This window comes from Bos indicus, chromosome 7, assembly GCF_029378745.1.
Source record: "Bos indicus isolate NIAB-ARS_2022 breed Sahiwal x Tharparkar chromosome 7, NIAB-ARS_B.indTharparkar_mat_pri_1.0, whole genome shotgun sequence".
Lineage (NCBI taxonomy): Eukaryota > Metazoa > Chordata > Mammalia > Artiodactyla > Bovidae > Bos > Bos indicus.
In genome coordinates, this window is record NC_091766.1 from 7,691,909 (window position 1) to 7,716,368 (window position 24,460).

The 24,460-nt window shown below is 53.9% G+C and overlaps 2 protein-coding genes across 3 annotated transcripts; both read left to right on the forward strand.

Annotated features, from left to right (window-relative positions):
• The first annotated feature begins 3,097 nt into the window (after positions 1-3,097).
• PGLYRP2 (peptidoglycan recognition protein 2) lies at positions 3,098-11,129 on the forward strand. 2 transcript variants are annotated; one of them, XM_019963954.2, is made up of 6 exons: positions 3,098-3,224; positions 3,834-3,957; positions 5,094-6,179; positions 6,687-6,897; positions 7,503-7,800; positions 8,761-11,129. In XM_019963954.2, the coding sequence occupies exons 2-6, from the start codon at positions 3,867-3,869 to the stop codon at positions 8,848-8,850; spliced, it is 1,776 nt and encodes a 591-aa protein (XP_019819513.2). In that variant the 5' UTR covers positions 3,098-3,224; positions 3,834-3,866; the 3' UTR covers positions 8,851-11,129. The 2 variants fall into 2 exon arrangements, with proteins under 2 accessions (XP_019819513.2, XP_070648721.1); XM_070792620.1 differs by lacking the exon at positions 3,098-3,224 and having other exon boundaries at positions 3,785-3,957.
• Positions 11,130-12,073: 944 nt separating this feature from the next.
• Positions 12,074-24,331, forward strand: RASAL3 (RAS protein activator like 3). The gene is made up of 18 exons (XM_019963955.2): positions 12,074-12,174; positions 12,317-12,651; positions 14,689-14,819; positions 14,972-15,050; positions 15,162-15,223; positions 15,989-16,059; positions 16,798-16,924; positions 17,010-17,108; positions 17,553-18,095; positions 18,433-18,577; positions 18,829-18,973; positions 20,087-20,323; positions 20,411-20,612; positions 20,718-20,836; positions 21,872-22,262; positions 22,546-22,703; positions 23,199-23,262; positions 23,369-24,331. The coding sequence occupies exons 2-18, from the start codon at positions 12,330-12,332 to the stop codon at positions 23,510-23,512; spliced, it is 3,039 nt and encodes a 1,012-aa protein (XP_019819514.2). The 5' UTR covers positions 12,074-12,174; positions 12,317-12,329; the 3' UTR covers positions 23,513-24,331.
• Positions 24,332-24,460: the final 129 nt, after the last annotated feature.

Genomic DNA, 24,460 nt, shown 5'->3' on the forward strand with positions numbered 1-24,460 from the left:
TTGCCACGCCTCCCGAACCCAGGGATCGAACCAGGGTCTCCTGGATTGCAGGCACATTCTTTACCGTCTGAGCTACCAGGGAAGCCCACTGTTACCAGAGAGAAAGTTATTAACTCCGATCTTGGCCCCAAACCCAGCCCTGCCCCCAAGCTCCTTTTTCTCTGTCCTCTGGCCTTGATCCCAGCGTCACTTTAGATCCAGATTCCAGGGCTCCGCCGGTGTGTGCTGAGCCTGGACCCAGGCGCCAGGTACTCTCATAAGACCCCTGGCCTGTCCTCAGCCTGGAGGGGCCTTGACCTTCTCTGCCACTGGGCTTCACAGAGGTGGGAGGGACGCGGGGGCGGGGGATGACTCATCATGGGAATTCCAGCCTTCCTGTCGCCTCCCAGGCCCAGCCCAGCCCAGGTGCCCTGGTGTGTGGGTGCCTGCATGTGCCTGTGTTTTAGAGCCTGCCCTCAAAGTGACCCCACGTCCTCAAGAAGGCCTATCCTATACTCAACAGTCACTCCCTGCTACCTATCTGGTCTCTGAGCTGTGGTGGGCATTCTTGGACAGCCTAAGAAAATTCAACATCTTCTAGTCTGGGGGAGATGGAACCCCAGACAGAGAAACTCAGGGTTTTGTATGAATAGGTCTGGGTCAAAGGTAGGAATCCTGGGCTAGGGAACCAGAATGGAGAAACTGGGGGCCAGGGGTAATCAGGGAGGTTTCCTGGAGGAAGGGTCCTACCCAAGAAAGTCACTAATCCCAGACGGACCCTTAGGGAAATGCTGGCTGGCCATGTCCCTGGCTCCAAAACAACCAAGCTCCTACCACAAACTTCAAGCTTTAAAAGGGTATCAAGGCTGCCCATCTGGCCCAAGAATTACTGGGTGCGAAGTTGATCTGTCGCCAGTCTTGCCTCTGACCCTGATCTCGCCACAGGATGGTGAACACACCACTGAGCTTGGAGCTCTCCCCAGGTTCTCACTGTGTGACCTTGGGCAAGTTATTTAACCTCTTTGAGCTCACCCTCCTGCTGGGTAAAATGAGCATCAGTGGGTGGTTAAGTAAAACTTCAAGGGACTTAGAGAACAAACTTATGGTTACCACAGGAGGGGGATGGTAGAAAGGGATAGTTACAGAGTTTGGGATGGACATGTCCACACGGCTATATTTAAAATGGATAACCAACAAGGACCTACTGTATAGCATGGGGAGCTCTGCTCATGTTATGTGCCAGCCTGGATGGGAGGGGAGTTTGAGGAAGAATGAATACATGATATACAAATGGCTGAGTCCCTCCGCTGTCCACCTGAAACTATCATAACTTTGTTAATCGGCTATGCTGCTGCTGCTGCTGCTGCTAAGTCGCTTCAGTCGTGTCCGACTCTGTGCGACCCCATAGATGGCAGCCCACCAGGCTCCCCCGTCCCTGGGGCTCTCCAGGCAAGAACACTGGAGTGGGTTGCCATTTCCTTCTCCAATGTATGAAAGTGAAAAGTGAAAGTGAAGTCGCTCAGTCACGTCCGACTCTTTGCGACCCTATGGACTGCAGCCTACCACGCTCCTCCTTCCATGGGATTTTCCAGGCAAGAGTACTGGAGTGGGGTGCCATCACCTTCTCCATAATCTGCTATACTTTGATATAAAATAAAAAGTTTAAAAAAATAAAATGGATGACCAACAGAAAAATTATTTTTAATAAAACTGCAAGTGTCCCCCGACAGCCACAAGAATCAGAGAGACAAACCCAGGGTTCATGAGGCCTCATCAAGGTCATTTCCAGGCTAGGAATCTCATGGGACGGTCTACCTGGCAGCCCCTGGGGGGTACCCCCAGTGGATCCAGGGCCTGAATGAAGATAAAGTAAGTGAGCCACAAAGGCTCTGATGTTTTTCTGATGTTTTTCCTTTCACCTCTGGCTCCAATATGTCTGAGCACAGCACTGCCCCGATCCTGTCTTTACTAAAATGTTGCTAATTTGTTCATCATGGATTTTTTTTTTTTTTTTTTTGCTTTGCTTTTAGTCTTTTAAAACATTGCATTATGAAGTAGGGCGCTGAAAGCTGGTGCTCTGTGACAGCATAGAGGGATAGGATGAGGAGGGAGGTGGGAGGGGGATTCAGGATGGGGGACACATGTATACCTGTGGCTGATTCATACTGACATATGGCAAAAATCATCACAATATTGTAAAGAAATTATCCTCCAATTAAAATAAATTAATAAATCTTTTAAAATAAATAAATAAGTAAAACACTGCATTAGCAGGACTTCCCTGGTGGTCCAGTGGTTAAGACTCCATCTTACAATGCAGGTAGTGTAGGTTCCATCCCAGGTCTGGCAACAAGGATCCCACATGCCTCGGGGCACAGCCAGAATAAACAATTGCATTAGAATATTATTATCTTGATGGCTGAGATTTCCACCACCACCTTAAATTCTACACTCCCCACTCTAGTCCTGCACCCGACAGACACACAGCCCACATCCTCCACATGGTTCTACCAGGCAGAGCCCTTGACCCCAAATCCTCAGAAACTGGGGCTTGGGGGAGGAGATTTCCTCAGAATCTCCTGGGGAGCAGGCTTTGGGCTAAGCACCCCCCTCCCTTAGCACCTAACTATGAGCCCCCACTGTGTGCCCAGATTTGTGCTAAGCCATGCTTCAAATTTTGGAACTTTGGCAAATTTGAGGTGCCTGCTTGGTTGCGTCCGACTCTTTGCGACCCCATGGACTGTAGCCCTCCATGTTTCTCTGTCCATAGGATTTCCCAGGCAAGAATACCGGAGTGGGTGGCCATTTCCTTCTCCAGGGGATCTTCCCGACCCAGGGATCACCTTCCTAACCCAGAGACCAACCCATATCTCCTGCATATCCTGCATTGGCAGGTGGATTTTTAACCACTGAGCCACCAAGGAAGCCCATGCTGGGTGACCAGAAAGAGGACTCTCAATAGCTAAGTAGGCCCCCTGGGGAATCCCAGGCCTGGCTCAGCCTGATTATTCCCAGGCCCGCCCAGGGCCCGCCCTCTGTTGAATGCCCAGCCTGGTGGGTCTCCTGGAAACTCCCTGGGCTGGTTTCGAGATGGAAGGCCCACAGTGAAGCAATATCCATGGCAGCCCCAGTCACGTTGAGCCCATCCCACCTGACACCAGATAAAGGGGAGACGGGCTCTCTTCAGCAGGACTTGGCCACGGACACCAGAGGAAAAGGGAGAGAACCCCTCACCACCAGCCCAGGTGAGCTGTCAGGTCCGGGGACAGAGTCAGGGTCCCGAACACCTCCCCCGAGCCCAATTCCTGCTCTCAGCTATCCCTAGTGGCATGGGATCCGGAGCTGGAACCAGATGAGAGGTGACATCTCCGAGTCCCCCTACGCTCCCTCTGCCTGAGGCTAAAGCACTGGCATCAGATAAGGCAGGAGGTATTGTCAACTTCAGGCAGGCCTCTCCTCTCTCCACTCTCAGCACAGCCTGTCCTACCAGTTGGGCAGGCACTTGAGAGTCCCCTCTGGTGGCCAGAAGCAGCCACAAAACTATCACCATAGGAAGGGTGGAATGCTGGATGGGCCTCAGTCTACCTCTCTTGGGGAATGGGCTGACTCTGATGGAGTCTGAACTATCTGGTTTCCAACGCCCTTCCTGGAACTTACTGATCCTTGACCTCAGCCTGGGAGAAATGGGATAGGCTAGGGGAGCCCCTGAGACCCAGATGACCTTGAGGCACGGCACTCTGTACCCATGCCTCTGCTGCCTCGGGTCCACAGCTCTACAAGTGGCAGCCGTGTCATTCACCGCTGGACTTTGACAGTAGCCAAAGGTACTATTTGTTTTCCCTGTCTCCTTCCAGCCCTGCTGAGATCTCCACTGAGGTCAACCGGCTATGTCTTTTGGAAACTGGAAGCCCACAGTGGTGGTCCAGGGTATACTCTGGATCCTGTATGGATTGCTGCTGCAGCCGGAGCCAGGGACAGGTGGGTCAGAAGGCAGAGGCCTGAAGCCAGGACTCTTAGTTCAGTATATTACTGCCCCTCTGTGCCCAGCTCTTTACAGGGTGAGGTTGGACTCACAAGGCTCAAGTCTCTAGGAAACTCCAGTCTGGGAACACAGATGTTCCCATCCCCATAGGATCCGGGCAAGGGTTGGGGGAAGAAACTGGAGCCAAGAGAGCAAAAATTAGGAAGACTTCCTGGAGGAGGGGACATAAATCTAGGACAGGAAGAAGAATTTTACTTGGTGGTGAAGCAGTAAAGGACATTTTAGGCAGAGAGTAAAGCAAAGTTATAGAGGAATTACTATGTGAACTGTCTGGAGAAGAGTCTGAATTGCAGCAGATGGTGGAGTGTAAGGATTAGGACTTCCTGTGTTCAAATGCTGCCTCTGCCACTTCCTCGCTGTGTGATCTTAGGTAGGTAATTTAACCTCTTCACGCTCATAGGGTCCTTGCGAAGATTAGATGTGTTCAGTTATATAAGTCACCTACAATGGTGCCTGGCACATAGTAAATATTTAATTAATGTCAGCTATTATTCAACAACTCACCCTAGCTCTGAGCCCCACACTTCTAAGTTCCAAGTTCAGCCACTGACATTTCTCCCACATGGCACAGGCTCCCCCTCCCCTGGGCACCCTTCAAGACACCGTTCCCTCTACACTTGTGCAAACTCCAATCCACTAAGAAAAACTGTCCATCATTCCCTCAAGATACCTGGAGACACTGCCCACTCTTATCCTTCACAGCATCACCATCCTGGCTTCAGCCACCTTCACTACTTACCTCCACCCTCTCTCCCCTTCTCTACTCTGATCTGCCCTCCAAAAAATTATATTCTTCATACAGCACTCAAAAGAGCAATCTTACAATTTCAACCTGGCGGTGTATCTCTCATGCTCATGAAGCTGTCCTGGCTCCACAGTGCCCACGGATAGTCTAAGCTCCTTAACCTTTTGTCTGTTTCTCAGCTTCCTCACCTACACAAGGGCAGTGTCAGACATCGTAAAGTTGTCCAACAAAGAGCTGGGGGCATTGAGAAGATGCAGGAGCAGCAGGAGGAGGCTGAGGAACAAGGGGTACTGGGCTGTTGGGTTAATGCCATCCTTCCTCCCACAGCGACCCTGCCCCTGCTCATGGACTCTGTCATCCAGGCCCTGGCTGAGCTGGAGCAGAAGGCGCCAGCCACTGAGGCTGGCCATAGTGCCGCTGCATGGCTGCTGACAGCCCAGGGCTCTGGTACCCACAGTCCCCTCTATCACTTCCTGCTGGAGGGGAAGAGTCTCAACACCACCAAGCTGGATCCTCCTTCGCTGAGCCCAGAGCTTCGAGGCCTGGTGGGAGAGGTGGCGAGACACAGCGTGCAGGATGGGAAGGAATATGGGGTGGTACTAGCACCCGATGGCTCGACCGTGGCTGTGGAGCCTCTTCTGGCAGGGCTTTGGGCAGGGCTTCAGGGACACAGAATCGTAAACCTCTCCTTAGAGAGCACGGCCACCCCTCCGGATGCTGGAGTCACCTTTCCAGCCCTTGGACCCACCTCCCCAGGGCTCAGCGATGCCTCTCCTGATGTCACCTCTGGGGATGTCAGAGCCGTGTCTCCAAATGTTAGCACCAAAGATACAGATGTCGGAGCCACCTCTCCAGAAGTTAGACCTGGTTCTCCAGATGTCCAAGCCTCCTCTCCAGATACCAAGGCCAAGTTACCAACTGCTGTGGACAGCCTCCTTGTGGTCACCCTGGCCAGAGGCCTGGGCCTGAACTTCCTCCAGGGCCCCCAGACCTGGAATCATTCTGGACTGGGAACTGAGGGATGCTGGGACCAGCTCTCTGTTCCCAGGACCTTCACGCTCCTGGATCCTGAGGCATCACCCCTCACCACGGCTTTCCTCAACGGTGCCCTGGACGGAGCCCTCCTTGGTGACTACCTGAGCCGGACCCCTGCGCCCCGGCCACCCCTCAGTCACCTGCTGAGCCAGTACTATGGAGCCGGGGTAGCCGGAGACCCAGGATTTCGAAGCAACTTTCGACGGCACAACGGAGCTGCTTTGACTTCGGCCCCAAGCCTGACCCAGCAAGTATGGGGGGCCCTCATCCTGCTACAGAGACTAGAGCCAGCACACCCTCATCTACAGGGCATGAGCCAAGAAGAGCTGGCACAGGTGGCCACCCACGCTACCAAGGAGTTCACTGAGGCTTTCCTAGGTGAGTAGGACCCCCACCCACTGAGACAATCCTTCTCACAGATACCTCCTCAGTGCCAGACAGGTCAGTGGTATCTATGGTTAGGGGATTCCAGAGGGGGCTGACAGGACTAGGATGCTGTTAGATTTAGTTCCCAGTGGGGGCCAGAGTGGTGTGATTGAAAAGTGAAAAAAGTAAAAAGTGTTAGTCGCATTGGACTCTTGGTCACTCCATGGACAGTGGCTAGGCTTCTCTGTTCATGGGATCCTCCAAGCAAGAATTACTGGAGTGGGTAGCCATTCCCTTCTCCAGGGCATCTTCCCCACCCAGGGGTTGAACTCGGGTCTCCTGCATTGCGGGCAGATTCTTTACCATCTGAGGCACTGGGGAAGACTGATGTGAGAATGAACCGTCCCCAAATCTGGGAGGAGACTGGACGGATGATCCTTACTTGCCCTCTTAGTGTGAGAGAAGGCTGCAGGCAGAGAAACGCTCGCTGACTCCCACTCTGGATTCCCTTCCCCTCAGGGTGTCCAGCCATCCACCCGCGTTGCCGCTGGGGTGCCGCACCGTACCAGGGCCGCCCGACGTTGCTGAAGCTGCCGCTCGGGTTCTTGTATGTGCACCACACGTACTTGCCCGCGCCACCCTGCACCAGTTTTGAGAGCTGCGCCGCAGACATGCGCTCTATGCAACGTTTCCACCAGCAGACACGCGGCTGGTCCGACATAGGATACAGGTGGGCGGGAACCTGCGGAGCGCTGGCAGGGCAGACCAAGGGGCGGTGCAGTGGAAAGACTGGATGGGCGGAGCCTGACTCAGGGGGCAGGGTTTGAAACAGAGCGTAGCAGTCAAAACAGAGGCGGAGTTTAGGGTGGGTGGAGCCAGGGTGGAGAGGGGCGTGGCCTAGACTGGGGTTGGAGTCTACTAGAAAGCTCAACAGTGGGACTCTTTTTAGTCTGGGGTGGGAACCAGGAAAGGAGTCCAGACTTGGGAGAAGAACAGGACCTGTGGTAGCGGCTAAGTCTGGGACCGAGCAATGATGGATATGATCTCAGCCAGAAAAGGGTCAGAATTGCGGAGGAGTTAGACTTGAAATAATGGGGAGGGAGCTGGGTAGAAAGAGACCGGGCTAATGTTGAGGACAGATCCAGAGAAACGGGAGTATTTCTGGAGCGGCATTTGGAGGGAGAGTGGGACATGGCTGGACCAGGTGGAGTCTGCGTGACCGGGGGAAACTTGGGGTGACGGTGGCCCTTGGCACGGGTGCGGAAACTGGGGTAGAGGGCCAGATGCGGAGCGAGACCTCACGCCGTCTGGTTCCTGCTTCCCTCTCCTCCGCAGTTTCGTGGTGGGCTCAGACGGCTACGTGTACGAGGGCCGCGGATGGCACTGGGTGGGTGCTCACACACTCGGCCACAACTCCCGCGGCTTCGGCGTGGCCTTGATAGGCAACTACACCGCGGTGCTGCCCTCAGAGGCCGCGCTGCGAGCGGTGCGAGACGAGCTCCCGCGCTGCGCTATACGCGCCGGCCTCCTGAGGCCAGACTATGCGCTGCTAGGCCACCGCCAGCTCGTGCCCACTGAGTGCCCTGGCGACCTGCTCTTCAACTTGCTGCGCACCTGGCCGCACTTCGACAAGGTGAGTCCCCCGACGCCCGCACTACCTCGGCCTGAGGCCCCTCTGTTCACACAAGCTCAGCGCGTGCCCTGATCCTTGCCTGCTTGCCTAACTCCAGCCGGCCCCTCTCACTCCTTCCTGTAACCCTGTGCTCACAACCTCAGCCAAGACCCTTCACTCCCTTGCAATCTATTCAGGCAATCTAGACCCAGACTTCAGTCATTCTGCTTGCAACATAGCCTACTGCCCCTGCCCCTCTCCCAGCCACCCAACCTTGCCCTCACCCTTGCTCTCAACCCAAAGTCTCTCTGTCCACACAACAGTGATCAAGCCTGTGATCCTCTACAGAAAACCTCTTTGCATAGGACAGCTTCTGTGCTGTATGCTAAGTCACTTCAGTCATGTCAGACTGTTTGCAACCCTGTAGCTTGCCAGGCTCCTCTGTCCATGGGATTCTCCAGGCAAGAATAGTGGAGTAGGTTGCCATGCCCTTCTCCAGGGGATCTTCCCAACCCAGGGATGGAACCCAAGTCTTTCATGTCTCCTGCATTGGTAGGTGGGTTCTTTACCACTAGCACCACCTGGGAAGCCCACACAGCTTCTGCCCAGCCCCTAACCCAGTTGTTGCAATCCTCTGCCCAGAGCATCTCAGTCCCAAGGATGCTTGTTCAGCCCCAGGCTCCCTGACCCTTGATGACAACTTTTATGCTGGAGCAATCTAAGCCCAGTCTGCACATTCTCACCACACCACCAACAATAATGACAAAGCCACCTCTATAATCACCCCTGTACAATCAAGCTCCACTTTCAAACTACCACTCCATTTCAATAAGCTGGCTTGCAGTTGAGGTTTTACCAACTTCCTCATTTTGGGCCCCTGTCCTCTTACCCATCCAGGGTGCCACCATGAAGAGGGCAAACCCAGCTCCACTATCACCACCACCACCACCATCCCCACCTAAACTCTCTTGTCTTTTTCAGAACGTGAAACCAAGAACTGCCAGGAGGGCCTCCAGCAGATCCAAGAGAAGACCACCTCCAACGATACTGCTATCCACTGACCTCCAATAAAGAGACCTTGGAGAGACTTCCCTGGTGGTCCAGTGATTGAGAATCCACCTGCCAATGCAGGGGATATGGGTTTGACCTCTGGTCTGGGAACATTCAACATGCTGTGGAGCAACTAAGCCTGTGGTCACAACTATTGAGCCCCGGCTCTAGAGCCTGCAAGTCGCAACTATCGAACCAGAGTGCTGCAACTATTGAAGCCTTGCACACCTAGAGCCCCGTGTTCCACAAGAGAAGCCACCACCATGAGAAGCCTGAGCACTGCAATGAAGAGAAGCCCCCACTTGCTGAAACTAGAGAAAGCCCACCCACAACAACAAAGACCTAGCACAGCCAGAAAATAAAATGATTTTTTAAAAACATTTAAAAAAAAAAAGGACATGAATAGAAAGCCTGTGTTCAAGCACCATCTGCATTTGCACATTCAGTTATAGTTTGGGGTTGCCCAGAAGCAGACCCTGGGACAAGAATCCCAGTGGAAGTAGTTTGTCTGGGTGGTGATCCCAGGACATATCACCTGGGGAATAAGGAAATGACACAAGGTAGGGAAGTCATGTTGATATGGGAGGCACATGGAGCTCCATCCTACTGGGGACGTCTGGGGGACCATGTAGGGCATATACCTCACAGACATCCCACTTAAAGGGCAAGGGAGCTGGAGTACTGATCCTCCAAGTCCCATAGTCATTGGTTGAGGGCAGCCCCCTGGTTATTTTCTCTTTTTTCTGTTTAGTCACTCAGTAGTGTCCAACTCTTTGCAACCCCATGGACTGTAGCCCACTTGGCTCCTCTGTCCTTGGGATTTTCCAGGCAAGAATACTGGGGTGGGTTGCCATTTCCTTCTCCAGGGGATCTTCTCATGTCTCTTGCTTGGCAGGTGGATTCTTTACCACCAAGCCACCTGGGAAGCCCCGAGCTCCCAGGGAGGTGTTAACGTGCTGACACTTTGGGATTGCTAGCTGTACGGGCAATGTAGACTCCACCTGTCAGAAAAAAGTCCTCCAGCAAAAATGCAGGGAGTGGGGCCAGTGCACAGTGAAGAGGTGAAGGCTCAGAGATCCAGCAGAACCCTGGGAGAAGCTACCTGTGTGTGCAGTGAGTGGACCGAGTGCCGCATGGATGAGGAGGGCGTAGCTAAGGTGTGTGCACCTGCGTGAACATGTCCAGCCCCTGGACAAGGGTTTTTGATCCTCATTGAAGACCCTCCTCCTCAGGACAGGTTATAGAATGTTCAAGGCCCTGTGCAAAATGAAAACGCAGGCCCTTTGTCCAAAAAGCAGAAACTTCAAGACAGCAACAGCAGAGCATTAAATCAAGCTCAGTGTAGAGCCCTGAGCATGGGGCCCTGGGTGACTGCACAGGCCACATGCTAATGAGGGCAGTTCTACCCATCCCATCACCTAAACGCTGGTCACCCTTCCCTTTGCACAAGCTGTTCGCACGACCAGCTTTTTCTCATGCTTCGGGTCACAAATGCCAGCTCATCATGGAGGCCCTCCTGGGTTTTTCCAGTTGAAAGTGGGTCTCTTGTGCTCAGCCTCTGCTCTAGTCTGTTTGTTTTCTTTTAAGTCCTCCCTCCTCACCAATGTAGAAGCGTCCTGTTTAGGACACTTGAAGAAGTCATGTTTAGGACTTGTCTGTCTTGCTGTACTGTGAGTTCCAGAAAGGCAGGAATCAAGTTCATCTTGTTTCTTGTCGCTTCTCCAGTACCAGCACATAGCAGGCATGAAGGGAACATTGGTTGAAGAAACAAGGTGTCCCATTATAAATCTTTTGAAACTGATGTTATCATCTTGTACAAATCAGGAAACCAAGACTCAGAGAGAGGAAGTGACTTGCCTGAGGTCACACAGTGAGAGAAGGACCAGCTGGCACTCAAACTCACCCTGGGACCAGTGGGCCAGTATTCTACTGATTCTCGCATTAACTCACTCGTTCCTTTGAACAGCATTTGGACACCCTTTTTTTTTTTCAAGTGAACACTTATTGTGGCATAACAGAGATGCAAGAAAGAGCACCCAAATGTGTGGTTAATGAATTTTCACAGCAGAACACACCCATGTAACCAACATTCAGCTCAAGAAATAAAAGAGGTTATATTTATACTACGTGAAGTTCACTTCATTTAAAAAAAGTGATCGGCTCCCCAAAGGCTCCCTAGTGCTCCTCCACCTCCCCGGTCTCCAGCCCCTCCAAAGGGAAACCCGTCTCCTGAATTGTTACACATGTTTTGCCTGCTTTGGAACTTCATATAAATGGAAATACATAGTGTTTAATCTTCATTGTTTGTATTTTTTTGTTCAGCACTGTTTGTGATTCATCTGAGTTAGATTATTCTTATTGTTACATAATATTTCACTATGTGAAGAGACCACAATTTATCCATTTTACTGTATATGCACATGTTGGTTGTTTTCAGTTTGGGGTATCAGGTGACACAGTGGTAAAGAATCTGCCTGCCAGTGAAGGAAACGCAGGAAACACGGGTTCGATTCCTGGGTGGGGGAGATCCTCTGCAGGAGGGTATGGCAACCCACTCCAGTATTCTTGCCTGGAGAATTCCATGGACAGAGGAGCCTGGCAGGCTAAAGTCCATAGCGTTGCAGAGTTGGACACAACTGAAGCGATTTAGCCCGCAAGCATGCAATCTTTATAAGGGCTTCTCTGGTGGCTCGGTGGTAAAGACTCCACCTGCTAATACAGGCAACACAGGAGACCTAGATTTGATCCCGGGGTGGGGAAGATCCCCTGGGGTAGGAAATGGCAACTCGATCCAGTATTCTTGCCTGGGAAATCCCATGGACAGAGGAGCCTGGTGGGCTATAGTCCATGGGCTTGCAAAGAGTAAGACAAAGAGTAGAACATGACTGAGCAACTGAGAGCACACACACACATTATGAATAGGGCTGGTGGGCATGTGTGTTGGGTGTTTACCTAGCATATACACCCAATATGTGGAACTCCTGAGTCAGAGAAGAGGTATATGGTCAATATTCAAAGATCACACCAGGTTTCCAGCTTGGATGAGTCGGTCTACCCTCTGACCAGCAGTGGATGAGAGTTCCAGCATTTGATCTGCATGTACCCATTTTGCAGAGAAGGCAACTGAGGCTCAAAGAGGGGCATAGGCTGCCTCCTGGTCACTGAGAGATTCTGGGTCCTGCTCTGTCACCTCCTCTCCTCTAGCATCCTGCCCCCTGTTGTGCCCTCCCAGCCTGGCTGTGGGGTGGGGTGGGACAGACAGGGTCACGTGGAGTTGCGTTCAGCCGGAGGAAGCCGGGCAGGGTGCAGACGGCTGCTGATTCTGAGGCTGGTCAGGAAATCAAGGTAAGAAAGGGAGTGCATGTGGCCCCCAAAGGGGGTTCCCTGGGGGCAGAGCTGAGGGTGAGGAGGGGGCGGAAACGAAGACAGCACAACCCTGTCTGGTGGGCAGACACTGGACAGAATTATCACCCTCTCATTCCCCCAGGAGAATCTCTGCCATGGACCCACCTTCACCAAGCCGGGCCTCCCAAACCCAGCCTGTAGCCCCATCTCCTTTAACCTCCTACCGCTGGCACTCAGGGGGTGGTGGGGAGAAGGGGGCTGGGGGGTTCCGCTGGGGCCGCCTTGCAGGATGGGGGAGGGCACAGAGCCACCAGGAGACCACGGCCAGCAGCCAGCCGGCCCCGCGCTCGCTGTTTCGTCGCGTCCTCTCTGCACCCCCCAAGGAGTCACGCACGAGCCGCCTGAAAATATCCAAGAGCCTCTGGGGGAAAAACAAGAGCCCACCGCTGGATTCAGAGCCGGAGCCAGAAAACCCAGGTACATGGCTCCCCCACCCAGGGCTGGGAGGCCCGGATGCAGGGAGGTTTTGTCTGCCTCCGGAGCATCAGCCTTACAGACACAGGAAGTTGTGGGGAGTGCAAAAGCCCAACAGGAAGTGGCTGGGGGCCCGGCTGGCTGCCCTCTTCCCTCTTTCCCCCTCACCCCAGGGGCCTGGGCATGGTGGGAGTGACTAGGAACCTATGAGCTGGGGGTCCATCCAGGGGAAGGGGCAGGGAACAGACTGATGGGGCAGCACTGTCCAGATGCCAAATGGCTCTTGGCCCTGGTAGGTCTCTCCTCATATTCAGTGGCCCAGGCGTCTTCTCTCCTGCCTGGATACCCATTTCTGCTGTCTCCTACTCTCCTGCCCTCCAGCCTCAATGTCTTAGTATCTCCTCTTCCTTGAGCTTCAGTTTCTCCACTGGTTAAAATGGAATCATGACTCCTATCCTGAAGCGTATATCATTCATTCATTTGGTCATTCAAACAGAGGTCTGTGAGCATTTACTATGTCCTAGGCCTGCCCTGACTTAGACACTGAGGACACAGCAGGAACAAAACAGAGGAAAGTGCCTGCCTACCTCATGGAGTTCATGGTGCAGTGAGTGTGACAGGCAGTAAACAAGTAAATGAGGAGATGACAGATGGGGCTAAGTGTCACACAGAGAGACCTAGAATTGCAAAGGGTACCATGAGGGTTGGAGCTCAGGAATGCCTGGGACTCAGCACATTTTATGTGATCATTAGCAAATGGAGTTATCGCTTATTCCCCTGGTGGTAAAACAGTAGGACAGATGGGTCCTCTGGGAGGGTTGATGCTGTCCTCCCATTTCTGAAAGCTCATTTAATTCTCATCACTCATATCCCCATTTTGCAGGGGTATCCCTTCAGCCCCCTCCAGGGTATCAGGTATTGCCCACTCCATAGCATCCGGTGAGAGCTCTCTGACAAGCCCCTGCCCCCCATTCTTCCCCTACTCAAACACCTCCCATGGCTCCTTAATACCTTCAAGATGAATCCCCATCTCCTCTAACTGACACCCAAGGCTTTGCCAATCTCTTCCTTAACCTTCCCCTCCAGCCTTTAAGCCCTCCAAGCCCTCCTCATGCCTCCCTTTATTTCTCTGGACCAGGCCACGTGCCAAATCCCAGCCTTTCCTCAAGCTGTGTGTGTGTGTGTGTGTGTGCTCTCAGTTGGTCAGTCATCTCCGAATCTCTGTTATCCCGTGGACTGTAACTCACCAGGCTCCTCTGTCCATGGGATTTTCCAGCAAGAATACTGGAGCAGGTTGCCATTTCCTACTCCAGGGCATCTTCTCAACCCAGGGATTGAAACTCCGTCTCTTGCATCCCCTACATTGGCAGGCAGGTTCTTTACCCCTGAGCCAGCTGAGAAACCCTGCTCACTCTGTTCATGCTACCATCTCCTCAGTCTCTGTCAAATCAAATCTGCTGTTCAAGATCCAGTGCAGGGCATTCCTTGGTGGTCCAGTGGTTAAGGGGTTTCCCTAAGTAGCTCAGTGGTAAAGAATCTGCCTGCAATGCAGGAGACCTGAGTTCAGTCCCTTGGTCAGGGAGATACCCTGGAGGAGGGCACAGTAACCCACTGCAGTATTCTTGCCTGGAGAATTCCATGGACAGAGGAGCCTGGCGGGCTACAGTCCACAGGGTCACAAAAAGTTGGACACGACTTAGTGATTAAGCAGCAAATGGCAGCAGCCTTGGTAAAATGGGGGTTATAATAGCCCTTTGAATGGCTTTTGGAGGATTAAATGAGAGAAGGAATGCGGAGTAGTAAGTACAGTACCGGGCACATAGTCTGTGGGGCTGCATCCACTCCCCATTACTACCCAGGGCTACTGGAGACAAGGCCCAGAGAGGGGTAGAGGCTTGTCCCCACCTGATATGACTGCTGGGTGGGTTGGGAAGAGGAGGCACTTAGGAGGGAAGCCTTGATGAGCCTTGGTGAGTGGAAAGGTTGTCCTGAGGGAGAAGAAGGGACTCCCAGGCCCCCAGCACCGCCTCCTCTACCCAGAGCCTGAGCCGGAGCTGGAGCCCCTGGCCACACAGATCCCAGAGGCTCCCACCCCCGACGTGCCCGTCTGGAACATCGAAGCCTTCACACTACTTGATGGGAAGCTGGTGTTGCTTGGGAATGAAGATGAGGTAAGAGGGGCCACACAGGCAAGGAAAGGGGAAGAAAGGAAGGGAGCAAGAACAGCAGTAAGGGAGCATGAGGGGTATAACAGAAAGGTGTTTGCCTCTCCTTCTGTCTGTCTTTCTCCCCTTTCTGACCATCCACTCCTGCTGGGGGACAGGGTCCTCGCCAGCCCCGGATGGGGAGCGCTAGCTCTGAGAGCAGCATCCACGTGGCCTCAGGGAATCTCAAGGATCCAGGTAAGCTTGAGAGACAGGGAGAGCTGGGGCATTTGGGAACCTGTTAAAGTGGGGCAGAATCCAAGGTGATCCCACCCACCCCCACAATCTTCTACCCCTGACCACCCACAGATCGGACCCCTGGAAAGACAGATCCAGAGGCTGCTGGCCCCCACCAGATCCACAATGTTCGTGTAAGTGGTGGGTGGAGGGGAGAGGAAAGATTTCAGACCCTCAGAGGTGAAAGGGCAGACTTTTCCTGGGTGATCTTTTTTCATTAATTTCCTGGGATTTAAAAAAATTTTTTTTCAATTTATTTGTTTTTATTCTTGGCTGTGCTGGGTCTTTGTTACTGCTCATGGGCTTTCTGTAGTTGCTGCGGGCAGGGGCTACTCTTCCTGGAGGTGTGTAGGCTTCTGATAGCAGTGATTTCCCTTATTGTGGAGCATGAGCTCTAGGCACATGTGCTTTAGTAATCACCAGTTGGGCTCCGTAGTTGCAGATCGTGGGCTCTAGAGCTTGGCCTCAGTGATACAATGCTCAGGCTTAGCTGCTCCACAGCATGTGGAATCTTCCCATACCAGAGACGGAAGCCGTGTCCCCTGCAATGGCAGACGGATTCTTACCCACTGAACCACTAGAGAAATCCTCCTGGGCAATCTTGACCAGGTCACTGACCCTCTCTGGGCCATAGTGTCCCCATCTGTCAAATGAAGCTGGTGAGAGAAGCTCCTTCTTGGGGCTGTTTATGAGAAGTCTATAGACAGTGAAGGAAAGCACTATGTCAGGTGCTTTAGAAATGGCAGCTGTTGATTGCCTTTAATATTCCTGCAAACGTAGTCTGAACTTGTGATTTCCCCCAAGATCAATAGATATTCCAGGACATCCTGGGTGGGTCGAGGAAAGGACCTGAGGAGGGAACATAGGGTTCTGCCCAGCTGATGTCCCCCTCCCCACAGGGGCTGCTGAAGCGGTTGAAAGAGAAGAAAAAGGCCAAGTCAGAGCTAGGAGCCAGTGCTTCCCGAGATGGGTAAGGGTCTCTGAGGAGCTAGAGGAGCTGGGATTCAACACTGCCCCTCCATTCCTCCTGCCGATAATTCTGATCTTCACCAAATATACCCTGTGGGCCTCTGTGTCCTGCCCCTTGTTGGGCAATGCTGGCGCCACTGAAAGACCCTTAGCATGGAGTCAGCCCTCCACTGAAGGGTGGGGGCAGAGTGTGACACAGTAACTCCAAAATAGCAGCCGAGTCAACACCTTGGTTTGGGAGTGAGTGTCTCAGAAAGGGACACTTGATCTGAGACGTGAAGGATGTGTGTGTGTGTGTGTGTGTGTGGTCATGTCTGACTCTTTGCAATGCCACGGACTGTAGCCCACCAGGCTCCTCTGTCAGTGGGATTTTCCTTGCAAGAATACTAGAGTGGTTTGCCATTCCCTCCCTCCGGGGAGATCTGAAGGCTGCTGCTGCTGCTGCTAAGTCACGTCAGTCTAGATGGAAGTTAATCAGGCCAAAAAGGACAGGAAAAGCATTCCAGGCAGAAGGAACAGCAAGTGCAAAGGTCAAGAGGACAAATGAAGTGACAAAAAGAAGGCCAGTGTGACTGGAGTACACAGACAGTGAGGAATTCAGTGTCAAAGGATGGATTCACGTCCAACTTAGGTTCAAGTTCCCTCTGGCTTCCTTCCACCCTTTGGGCTGTAGGGGGCAGGTTGTGGAGGTCAAGGGAGTGAGTAGGAATGACAGCTTGCTCACGTGCGCCTTCGCCAGGCCCCCCAGTGCTCTGGGCTCCCGGGAATCGCTGGCCACGATTTCCGAACTGGACCTCGGAGCCGAGCGGGACGTGCGGGTCTGGCCACTGCACCCCAGCCTGCTGGAGGAGCCCCACTGCTTCCAGGTAAGTAAAGGCAACTCTCCACCTCGCAACCTTTTGGCTCAACCTTTGGCCTCAACTGCACTCTTCGACTCCCCCTCCTCAACAGGTAACATGGGCGGGCGGGAGTCGCTGCTTCTCCTGTCGCTCAGCTGCCGAGAGAGACCGCTGGATCGAGGACCTTCGTCGCCACTTCCAGCCTAGTCAGGTCGGTAGTGCGTAAGCTCGGACTTGGAGGCCCCGCCCACAGCCCGGGCCCCGCCCCTTCCACCCAACCCAAATCCCACTCGTGCCAAAACTTTGCCCCTTGGACACATCTGCCTTCCTACACTTTTGCAACCACTCCGAGATCCTCCGCCTATTCCATGAATTACCAGCCCCTTCCACAGCTCGGATTGTATTCAGTCCAAGCCCTATTTGCACCCCAGGGAGTCGCCAAGTTTCCACCCCGCGGTTACTCCTCCATTCCCTGGACCCCGGATCTTTCCGGGAGGACCCAGAAAAGCTAGAGGATCATCGTAGGATCCCCATAGTCCCGCTGTCTTCCCCCAGAGGTCCAGCGAACCCCCTGGGAGCACGCGTCCCGCGCCTCACCTCTGGTGCGCCATGTGGAGCACCGAAGCCACGCTCCTGTCTCTGCTTTGGTCCGCAGGACAACGTGGAGCGGGAAGAGACGTGGCTGAGCGTGTGGGTGCACGAAGTGAAGGGGCTGCCCCGGGCGGCGGCGGCGGCGCCAGGAGTGCGCACGGAGTTGTGGTTGGACGGAGCGCTGCTGGCGCGCACGACTCCGAGGGCCGGCCCGGGCCAGCTCTTCTGGGCAGAACGCTTCCATTTTGAGGCGCTGCCGCCAGCGCGTCGTCTGTCCCTGCGACTACGCGGAGCGGGCCCCGGGGACGCGGTACTGGGCCGGGTGGCCTTGGCGCTGGAAGAGCTGGGCATCCCCCGGGCGCCCGCCGCGGGTCTGGAGCGTTGGTTCCCGTTGCTCGGGGCGCCAGCCGGCGCGGCGCTGCGGGCACGAATCCGGGCGCGGCGCCTGAGAGTGCTGCCGTCGGAGCGCTACAAGGAGCTGGCGGAGTTCCTCACGTTCCACTACGCGCGCCTCTGCGGGGCTCTCGAACTCGCCCTGTCCGCTCAAGCCAAGGAAGAGCTGGCCGCCGCCATGGTGCGCGTGCTGCGGGCAACCGGCCGGGCTCAGGTGCGGCGCCGCGACGGGACGAACCCGGGTGACCAGGGGCTGACTGATCGTGTGCTCCAAGGGGGGAGTTGGCGGGGACCAGCACCAGAGTGGTACTTTCGAGGGGCGGGGCACCGTGAGGGGTGGGGTCTGAACTGAGCTTCTGCACCGTGAGACCCAAGTTTCTGCTTTGATGCGGAGGTTCCCGTTTAGTTAAGAACCCCAGCAGCGAGGCCAATGGGCCTGGGCAGCAGCTGCGAGGGGCAGGGCCTGTGCCCCAAAGGTGAGGGACCCGCCAAGAGCAGGGATTCTCACGACTCAGTCCGCGCCCAGCTCAATGTAACCCCACTATGCCTAGGCCTTGGTGACAGACCTGGGCACCGCAGAGCTGGCACGCAGTGGAGGCCGTGAGGCACTGCTGTTCCGGGAAAACACATTGGCCACCAAGGCCATCGATGAGTACATGAAGCTGGTGGCACAGGATTACCTCCAAGAGACGCTGGGTGAGCAGAGTGGGGCAGGGGTCAGAAGCTTAGTTGAGCCCGCTAGGGCAACCCAGGAGAAATCTGAGAACGCTTGGGTAAACTTGGATTCTGGTAGTGGGTGATGCCCTGGGGATGCTGGGATTCTAGAGCGAACTGGAGGTTCCCCAAGATTTTAGGTGCCTCCGAAGTAGGTTGGAGATGGAACTGGAGGCTGGGTGCTGTGGGTTGTGGTCATGGTCCAGGCCCACTCTGGTTGTGCTGGACTGCAGGACAGGTCGTGCGGCGTCTCTGTGCCTCCACCGAGGACTGTGAGGTGGACCCCAGTAAATGCCCAGCCTCAGATCTGCCCCAGCACCAGAGCAGACTGCGAAACAGCTGCAAGGAGGTCTTTGAGAACATCATCCACTCCTACAAGTGAGTGTCAGGGCACCACTGCTACAAGTGAGTGTCAGTGCTCTCAGTCACTATGCTAGCTCTGACTCCAAATTAAGGTTTCCAGATAAAATATAGGATGCCCAGTTAAATGAGATACCATATTTGTGACATACCTTTTTATACTTAAAAGAAGTATTCAATTTTTTAAAATCTGAAATTCAACTTTAACTGTTTTTCCTAAAGTTTTATTTGCTAAATCTGGCAACTCATTCCAATGTCATGCTACTTAACCCCAAGTAACATAGGACCTGATTCTTTGTCTTCTAGACTACAGGTGACCCCATACCCTAATTCCATGCCTCCTGACCCCAGTTAACATAGGGTCTCAATCCTACTGGGGCTTCTCTGGTAGCTCAGATAGTAAAGAATCTGCCTGCAATGCAGAAGACCTGGGTTTGATCCCTGGTTTGGGAAGATCCCCTGGAGAAGGGAATGGCAACCCCACTCTAGTATTCTTGCCAGGAGAATTCAATGGACAGAGGAGCCTGGCAGGCTTCAGTCCATGGGGTTGCAGAGTCAGACAGGATTCAGCAACTAATGCTTTCACTTTCACTCAATCCTATGGTCTCTGATTCCAGTAATGCCATACTCCCAATCCCATGATCCCTGACTTTAAGTAACCCTGAATCCCAAATCCCATGTAACTAGAATTCCTAGGCTTCCAATTCCTTGACCTCTGACCCTAGGTTAACCTGTGTGCCTAATCCCATGTCACCTAGGACATCAATCTCATGATTTCTGAATCTAGATGACTCTGTGACCCAATCTTATACTACTTCATATTATGTACTCTGTCTGGCACCCCAGTTTCATATCCAGTTATAGCTGGACATGAAGCTCATGACTTCTGTCCTCCTGTGAACCTATACCCCCAAATCTAAGATTTCTGACTCCAGAAGTCACCACAATGAGTATACCACCAACAAGCCCTGACCCCAAGGAGACCTATAACCCCAACCATCATTATCCCCAACGTCTTCTATCCTGGAACTTAGCATGCAGGCATCTATTGACCCCAACCTTAGGATTTCTATCATCCATGAACCTTATGCTCATATCTTTCCCCTCTGACTATTGCCTCTTCTCTCCCAGCTGGTTCCCAGCAGAGCTGGGCACTGTGTTCTCAGGCTGGCGAGAAGCATGCAAAGCACGTGGCTCTGAGGCACTGGGGCCCCGACTCGTATGTGCCTCTCTCTTTCTGCGGCTCCTGTGTCCTGCCATTCTGTCACCCAGCCTCTTCGGCCTAGCACCAGAGCACCCGGCACCTGGCCCAGCCCGCACCCTCACACTGATTGCCAAGGTCATCCAGAACCTTGCCAACCGTGCTCCGTAGGTGCTGGGAGGCTGGGTAGCCACACTGGGGTGGTGGGGGTGGCAGATGCTGGACCTGACCCACCCACTTGGGCTCTGATGCAGGTTTGGTGAGAAGGAAGCCTACATGAGCTTCATGAACACCTTTCTGGAGGATCATGGACCTGCCATGCAACATTTCCTGGACCAGGTGGCCACGGTGGATGCAGACACAGCACCCAGTGGTTATCAGGGCAGCAGTGACCTGGCCCTCCAGCTGGCAGTCCTGCATGCCCAGCTCTGTACTATCTTTGCTGAACTTGACCAGGTGTGGCCTGAGCACAGAGCCCAGAACATGAGGTAGGGAGGCAAGAGAGTAGGGGTCTCTGGTCCTGGAGAGTTTGCTCAGCATCCTCCCTGCATGCTTTACCAGGCCACCCGGGACAACCTGGAACCGCTGCCCACTATCCTGCATGCCATCGAAGAGGGCCGACCTGTACCTGTGACTGTGCCAATGTGTCTCCCAGCACCCCGCACCCAGGGCCATTCCAGGTATCTACTTGCCTCAAGTCTGACCTGATCCAGTTCTGATGGGTGGGAGTGGGGGAAGGGCCAAAGGCATGCACAGGGTCAGAGGTGAAGACAGGATCATGTCAGGGATCAGAGACAGGGTCATGTTCATCATCAGAGACATTGTAGGATGGAGGTCAGAGGCTAGAGACAGGGTCATCTTGGGGGTCAGGGAGAGGCTCACAGTGCCATCAGAGAGGGGGGGCATCAGGTCAGATTGGACTCTGAGGTGGGGATTAGGCATTGCAGAGAGAGGGTCAGAGAAATGTCTAGGGTCAGAGAAAGTGACATTGTCACTTTCAGCAATGAGGGGCAGATCTCAGGTCAGGCCCAGGGGGAGATGGGGTCAAAGTTTATGGGCAGAGTCATTTTGGGGGTCAGAAGTCAGGGATCGTGTTCTTTCAGAAGGCAGAGACAGGTTCAGTTGAAGGTCAGAGGTTGGGGACAAGAGGGAGTCAGATTGGGAAGGAAGAGGGTAGAGTTTTGAGCACAGGTCAAGCTCCAGGGGGCTTCCCAGGTGGTGCTAGTGGTAAAGAACCTGCTTGCCAATTCAGGAGATGTAAGAGATGCAGGTTTGACCCCTGGGTTGGGAAGATTCTCTGAAGGAGGGCATGAGAACCCACTCCGGTATTCTTGACTGGAGAATCCCATGGACAGAGGAGCCTGGTGGGCTACAGTCCTTAGGACTGCAAAGAGTCAGGCAGGACTGAAGTGATTTAGCATGCAGACAAGCTCCGGCAGATTGGAAGTAGAGATTACACAGAGGCTCAAGTCAAGGGTAACACTGTGTCAGAGCTCCGGGACAAGGCTAGAGAGGAATCAAAGATTAGATTGAGGTCATAGAAGGGACAGTATTATCGGAAGTCCAGGACAGGATCAGAAGTCAAAATGGGATCCCTTCAGTCACAGGGCTTGCAGAGAAGTAAAAGATCAGGGGTGGAGTTATTTCTGGTGGAAGGTAGAGGTGGGGTCAGCTCAGAAACCGGTGGAAGTCTGAGCTCCCCATCCCACCCCCAGCATCTCTGCAGGGGAGAAGCCTGGCTTTCTGGCCCCCCGCGACCTCCCCAAGCACACCCCTCTCATCTCCAAGAGTCAGTCCCTGCGCAGCGTTCACGGCGCAGGTAGTTGGGCCCGGCCGCGGCTGGAGGAGGAACAGCCCCCTCGGCTGCCTCGGCCGGTAAAGCGCACTCAGAGTGTCCCGGCTGGCCGCCCCGCTCGCCGCCGCCCGTCTGCCGGACCGCGGCCGCGACCCAAAGGCTCCCTACACGCGGGACCCGCGCCCCGCGGCCGGCCCTGGACTGGAGCCTCAGCATCGCTGCCTCGGAAGCCGTCGGTGCCCTGGCAGCGCCAGATGGACCAGCCAAGAGACAAAGACCAGGCGCTGGGCACCCACCGACCCGTGGGCAAGGTGAGGTGTACAGCTCAGGTCTGCGCATAGAGTGGGGAAACAGGATTGGAAAAAGACTGAAAGATAGGCAGGTCTCGGTTCAAACACCGAGCTTGCTGTGGTCTGTGATTCAGACCTAACCCAACCCTCTCTGAGCCTCAGTTTTCCTCTTCTGTACAATTAGAGCGTCATTACCCCATAGGGCGGTTAGGAGGAAGAGCAAAAGGAACAGGGAGGTCAGTCAGTGTCCGTGGGGAGAAGGGGCAGGACAGTGGCTCAGGTTACAGTTGCTGCCTCCCCACAGCTGGCGGAGCTTCAGTGCGAGGTGGCTGCCCTGCGTCAGGATCTGAAGATGCTGTCCGGCCTCGTGGAGTCACTCAGCACCCACATCCGGTCCTTGAGCGAGCAGCAGGAGCAGCTTCGGACCCAGCTTCAGCTCCTGGATTCCAGGCTCCGAGAAGGGTAAGCCCCGCCCTCTCTACTAGCTCCGCCCCAGGCGGCCTTGCTAAAGAGAAATCGGCTCAGGCCCCGCCTCCCAGTAAATCCACCCAAATCACGCCTGGCACGGCCACGCCCCCTCTGTAAGACCCGCCCCTACACATCTAAGACCCGCTTCTTGGTCACCTCCATCCACCCCAAGTCTCTGGGAGGCCCTCTCGAGCAGTCCCTCAGTCAGCTCCTTCCAAACAAGTTGGGACAGACCCGCTATCTCTTAGTCTGGGCCCGCCCCTATCCTGCTCACGACCTCACGCAGGACTGGTTGATTGGTCCTTTCATCGCAGCCAGTCCAGGTTCTAATTCCGCAGTCCCTTCTTGAAATGTATCTAGGCCCCACCCCCAGGCTGGATAAACCCCACCTCCATCTCAAGCTCCGCGCCAGAGTCCCTGACTCCAACCAGGAGCTCTAGGGGAGTCTCTCAGCCTCTGACTCTTTCCTTTCACCCGTAATTCCTACAGGACCGCGAAGTTGGATCCAGGGCGCGATCGTTCAACCAATGAGGGCCACAGGCTGAAAAGTCTGGTGAGACCCATGCCCTAGCCCTGGGACAGATTTAGGCTGGGTGAGGGAACGCGAGTTGGGATGCAACCCTCACCCGGCTCTGAGTCTACTGCCGCTGCCTCCCCAGGAGTGCCGACTAGCTGAGATAGAGAGTACTCAGGCCCAGCTGAAGGATACCATCCAGAACCTGCAGCTTCTTCCCAGGACATCGGAGTCCCAGAGCCAGCCCGTGCCCCTCAAAGCTCCCTGCATCAACGGAGACACCACTTGAGTTGCCCACTCGGCCCGATGTGCTTTGGGAGCAGAGAGAAAGCCGTCTAAGGGGCCTGTCCACCCCCTGCCTCAAACCCACGTGGCCTACAGTAGGGAGTGGAGCTGTAGGTACCAAACAGTCTGGCACTATTAGGTTCCCCAGTAAAATCTTGATTTCAGTAAAAGTCGATGGTTTTTTTGCCCCTGAATTTTGCCAATCAGAAAGCAAACTCCATCCCCTCAATCCAGCTCTCTCAAACTCTCCCCTAAATTGCAGGTCTCAGGGGAGTGGGGCGATGCAGGGAGATTCTCATGAGCTCTGTGACGTTAGTCCCTCACTTTTCTCAGAGCCTTGATCTCCTCATTTGTAAAATTGATTTAAAGTTCCTTATACAGTAAAAGACCTAGAGTTTAAAATGTTTGATAAAAGGTATCGGTCATTGTTAGGGGTAGCAGTTGATTCTCAGTAAAGCCCAGATCTCATCTCCACTAATTTCCAGGTCTCGGATGAGAGCATCTTCATAACACTCCAATTCCAACATTGGCTCCTTGATTCAGTGAGGGCGTGGGTCTGGGAGACAGATGAAAGGAGTGGGTAGATATGTAGAAAGTTAAGCTCTGTGTGTGGTGGTTGAAAAAAATGAATGGGCACTTGAATCATGAGTGGGTAAATGGGTGAGGATTAGGGTGGATAGGACAATAGGCAGATGAATAGGTTAGCATTTGCTGGATGTTTGCCCTGGTAGGTGAGTAGTTGAGTAGGTGGTTAGCTGGGATGGGTATGTCTGTCTGGAAAAGGCCTGGTTCATAGTAGGAAATAAATATTTGAATTAAATGAGCAAGCAGTTATATGTACTGCATGTACATTTGTTGAGGTCTCCTGAGACTCTCAGGCTGGGCAGTGGGGAAACAATAATGAACTCCACAAACAGACTCTTGTACTCATGGAGCTTACACTCTAGTGGAG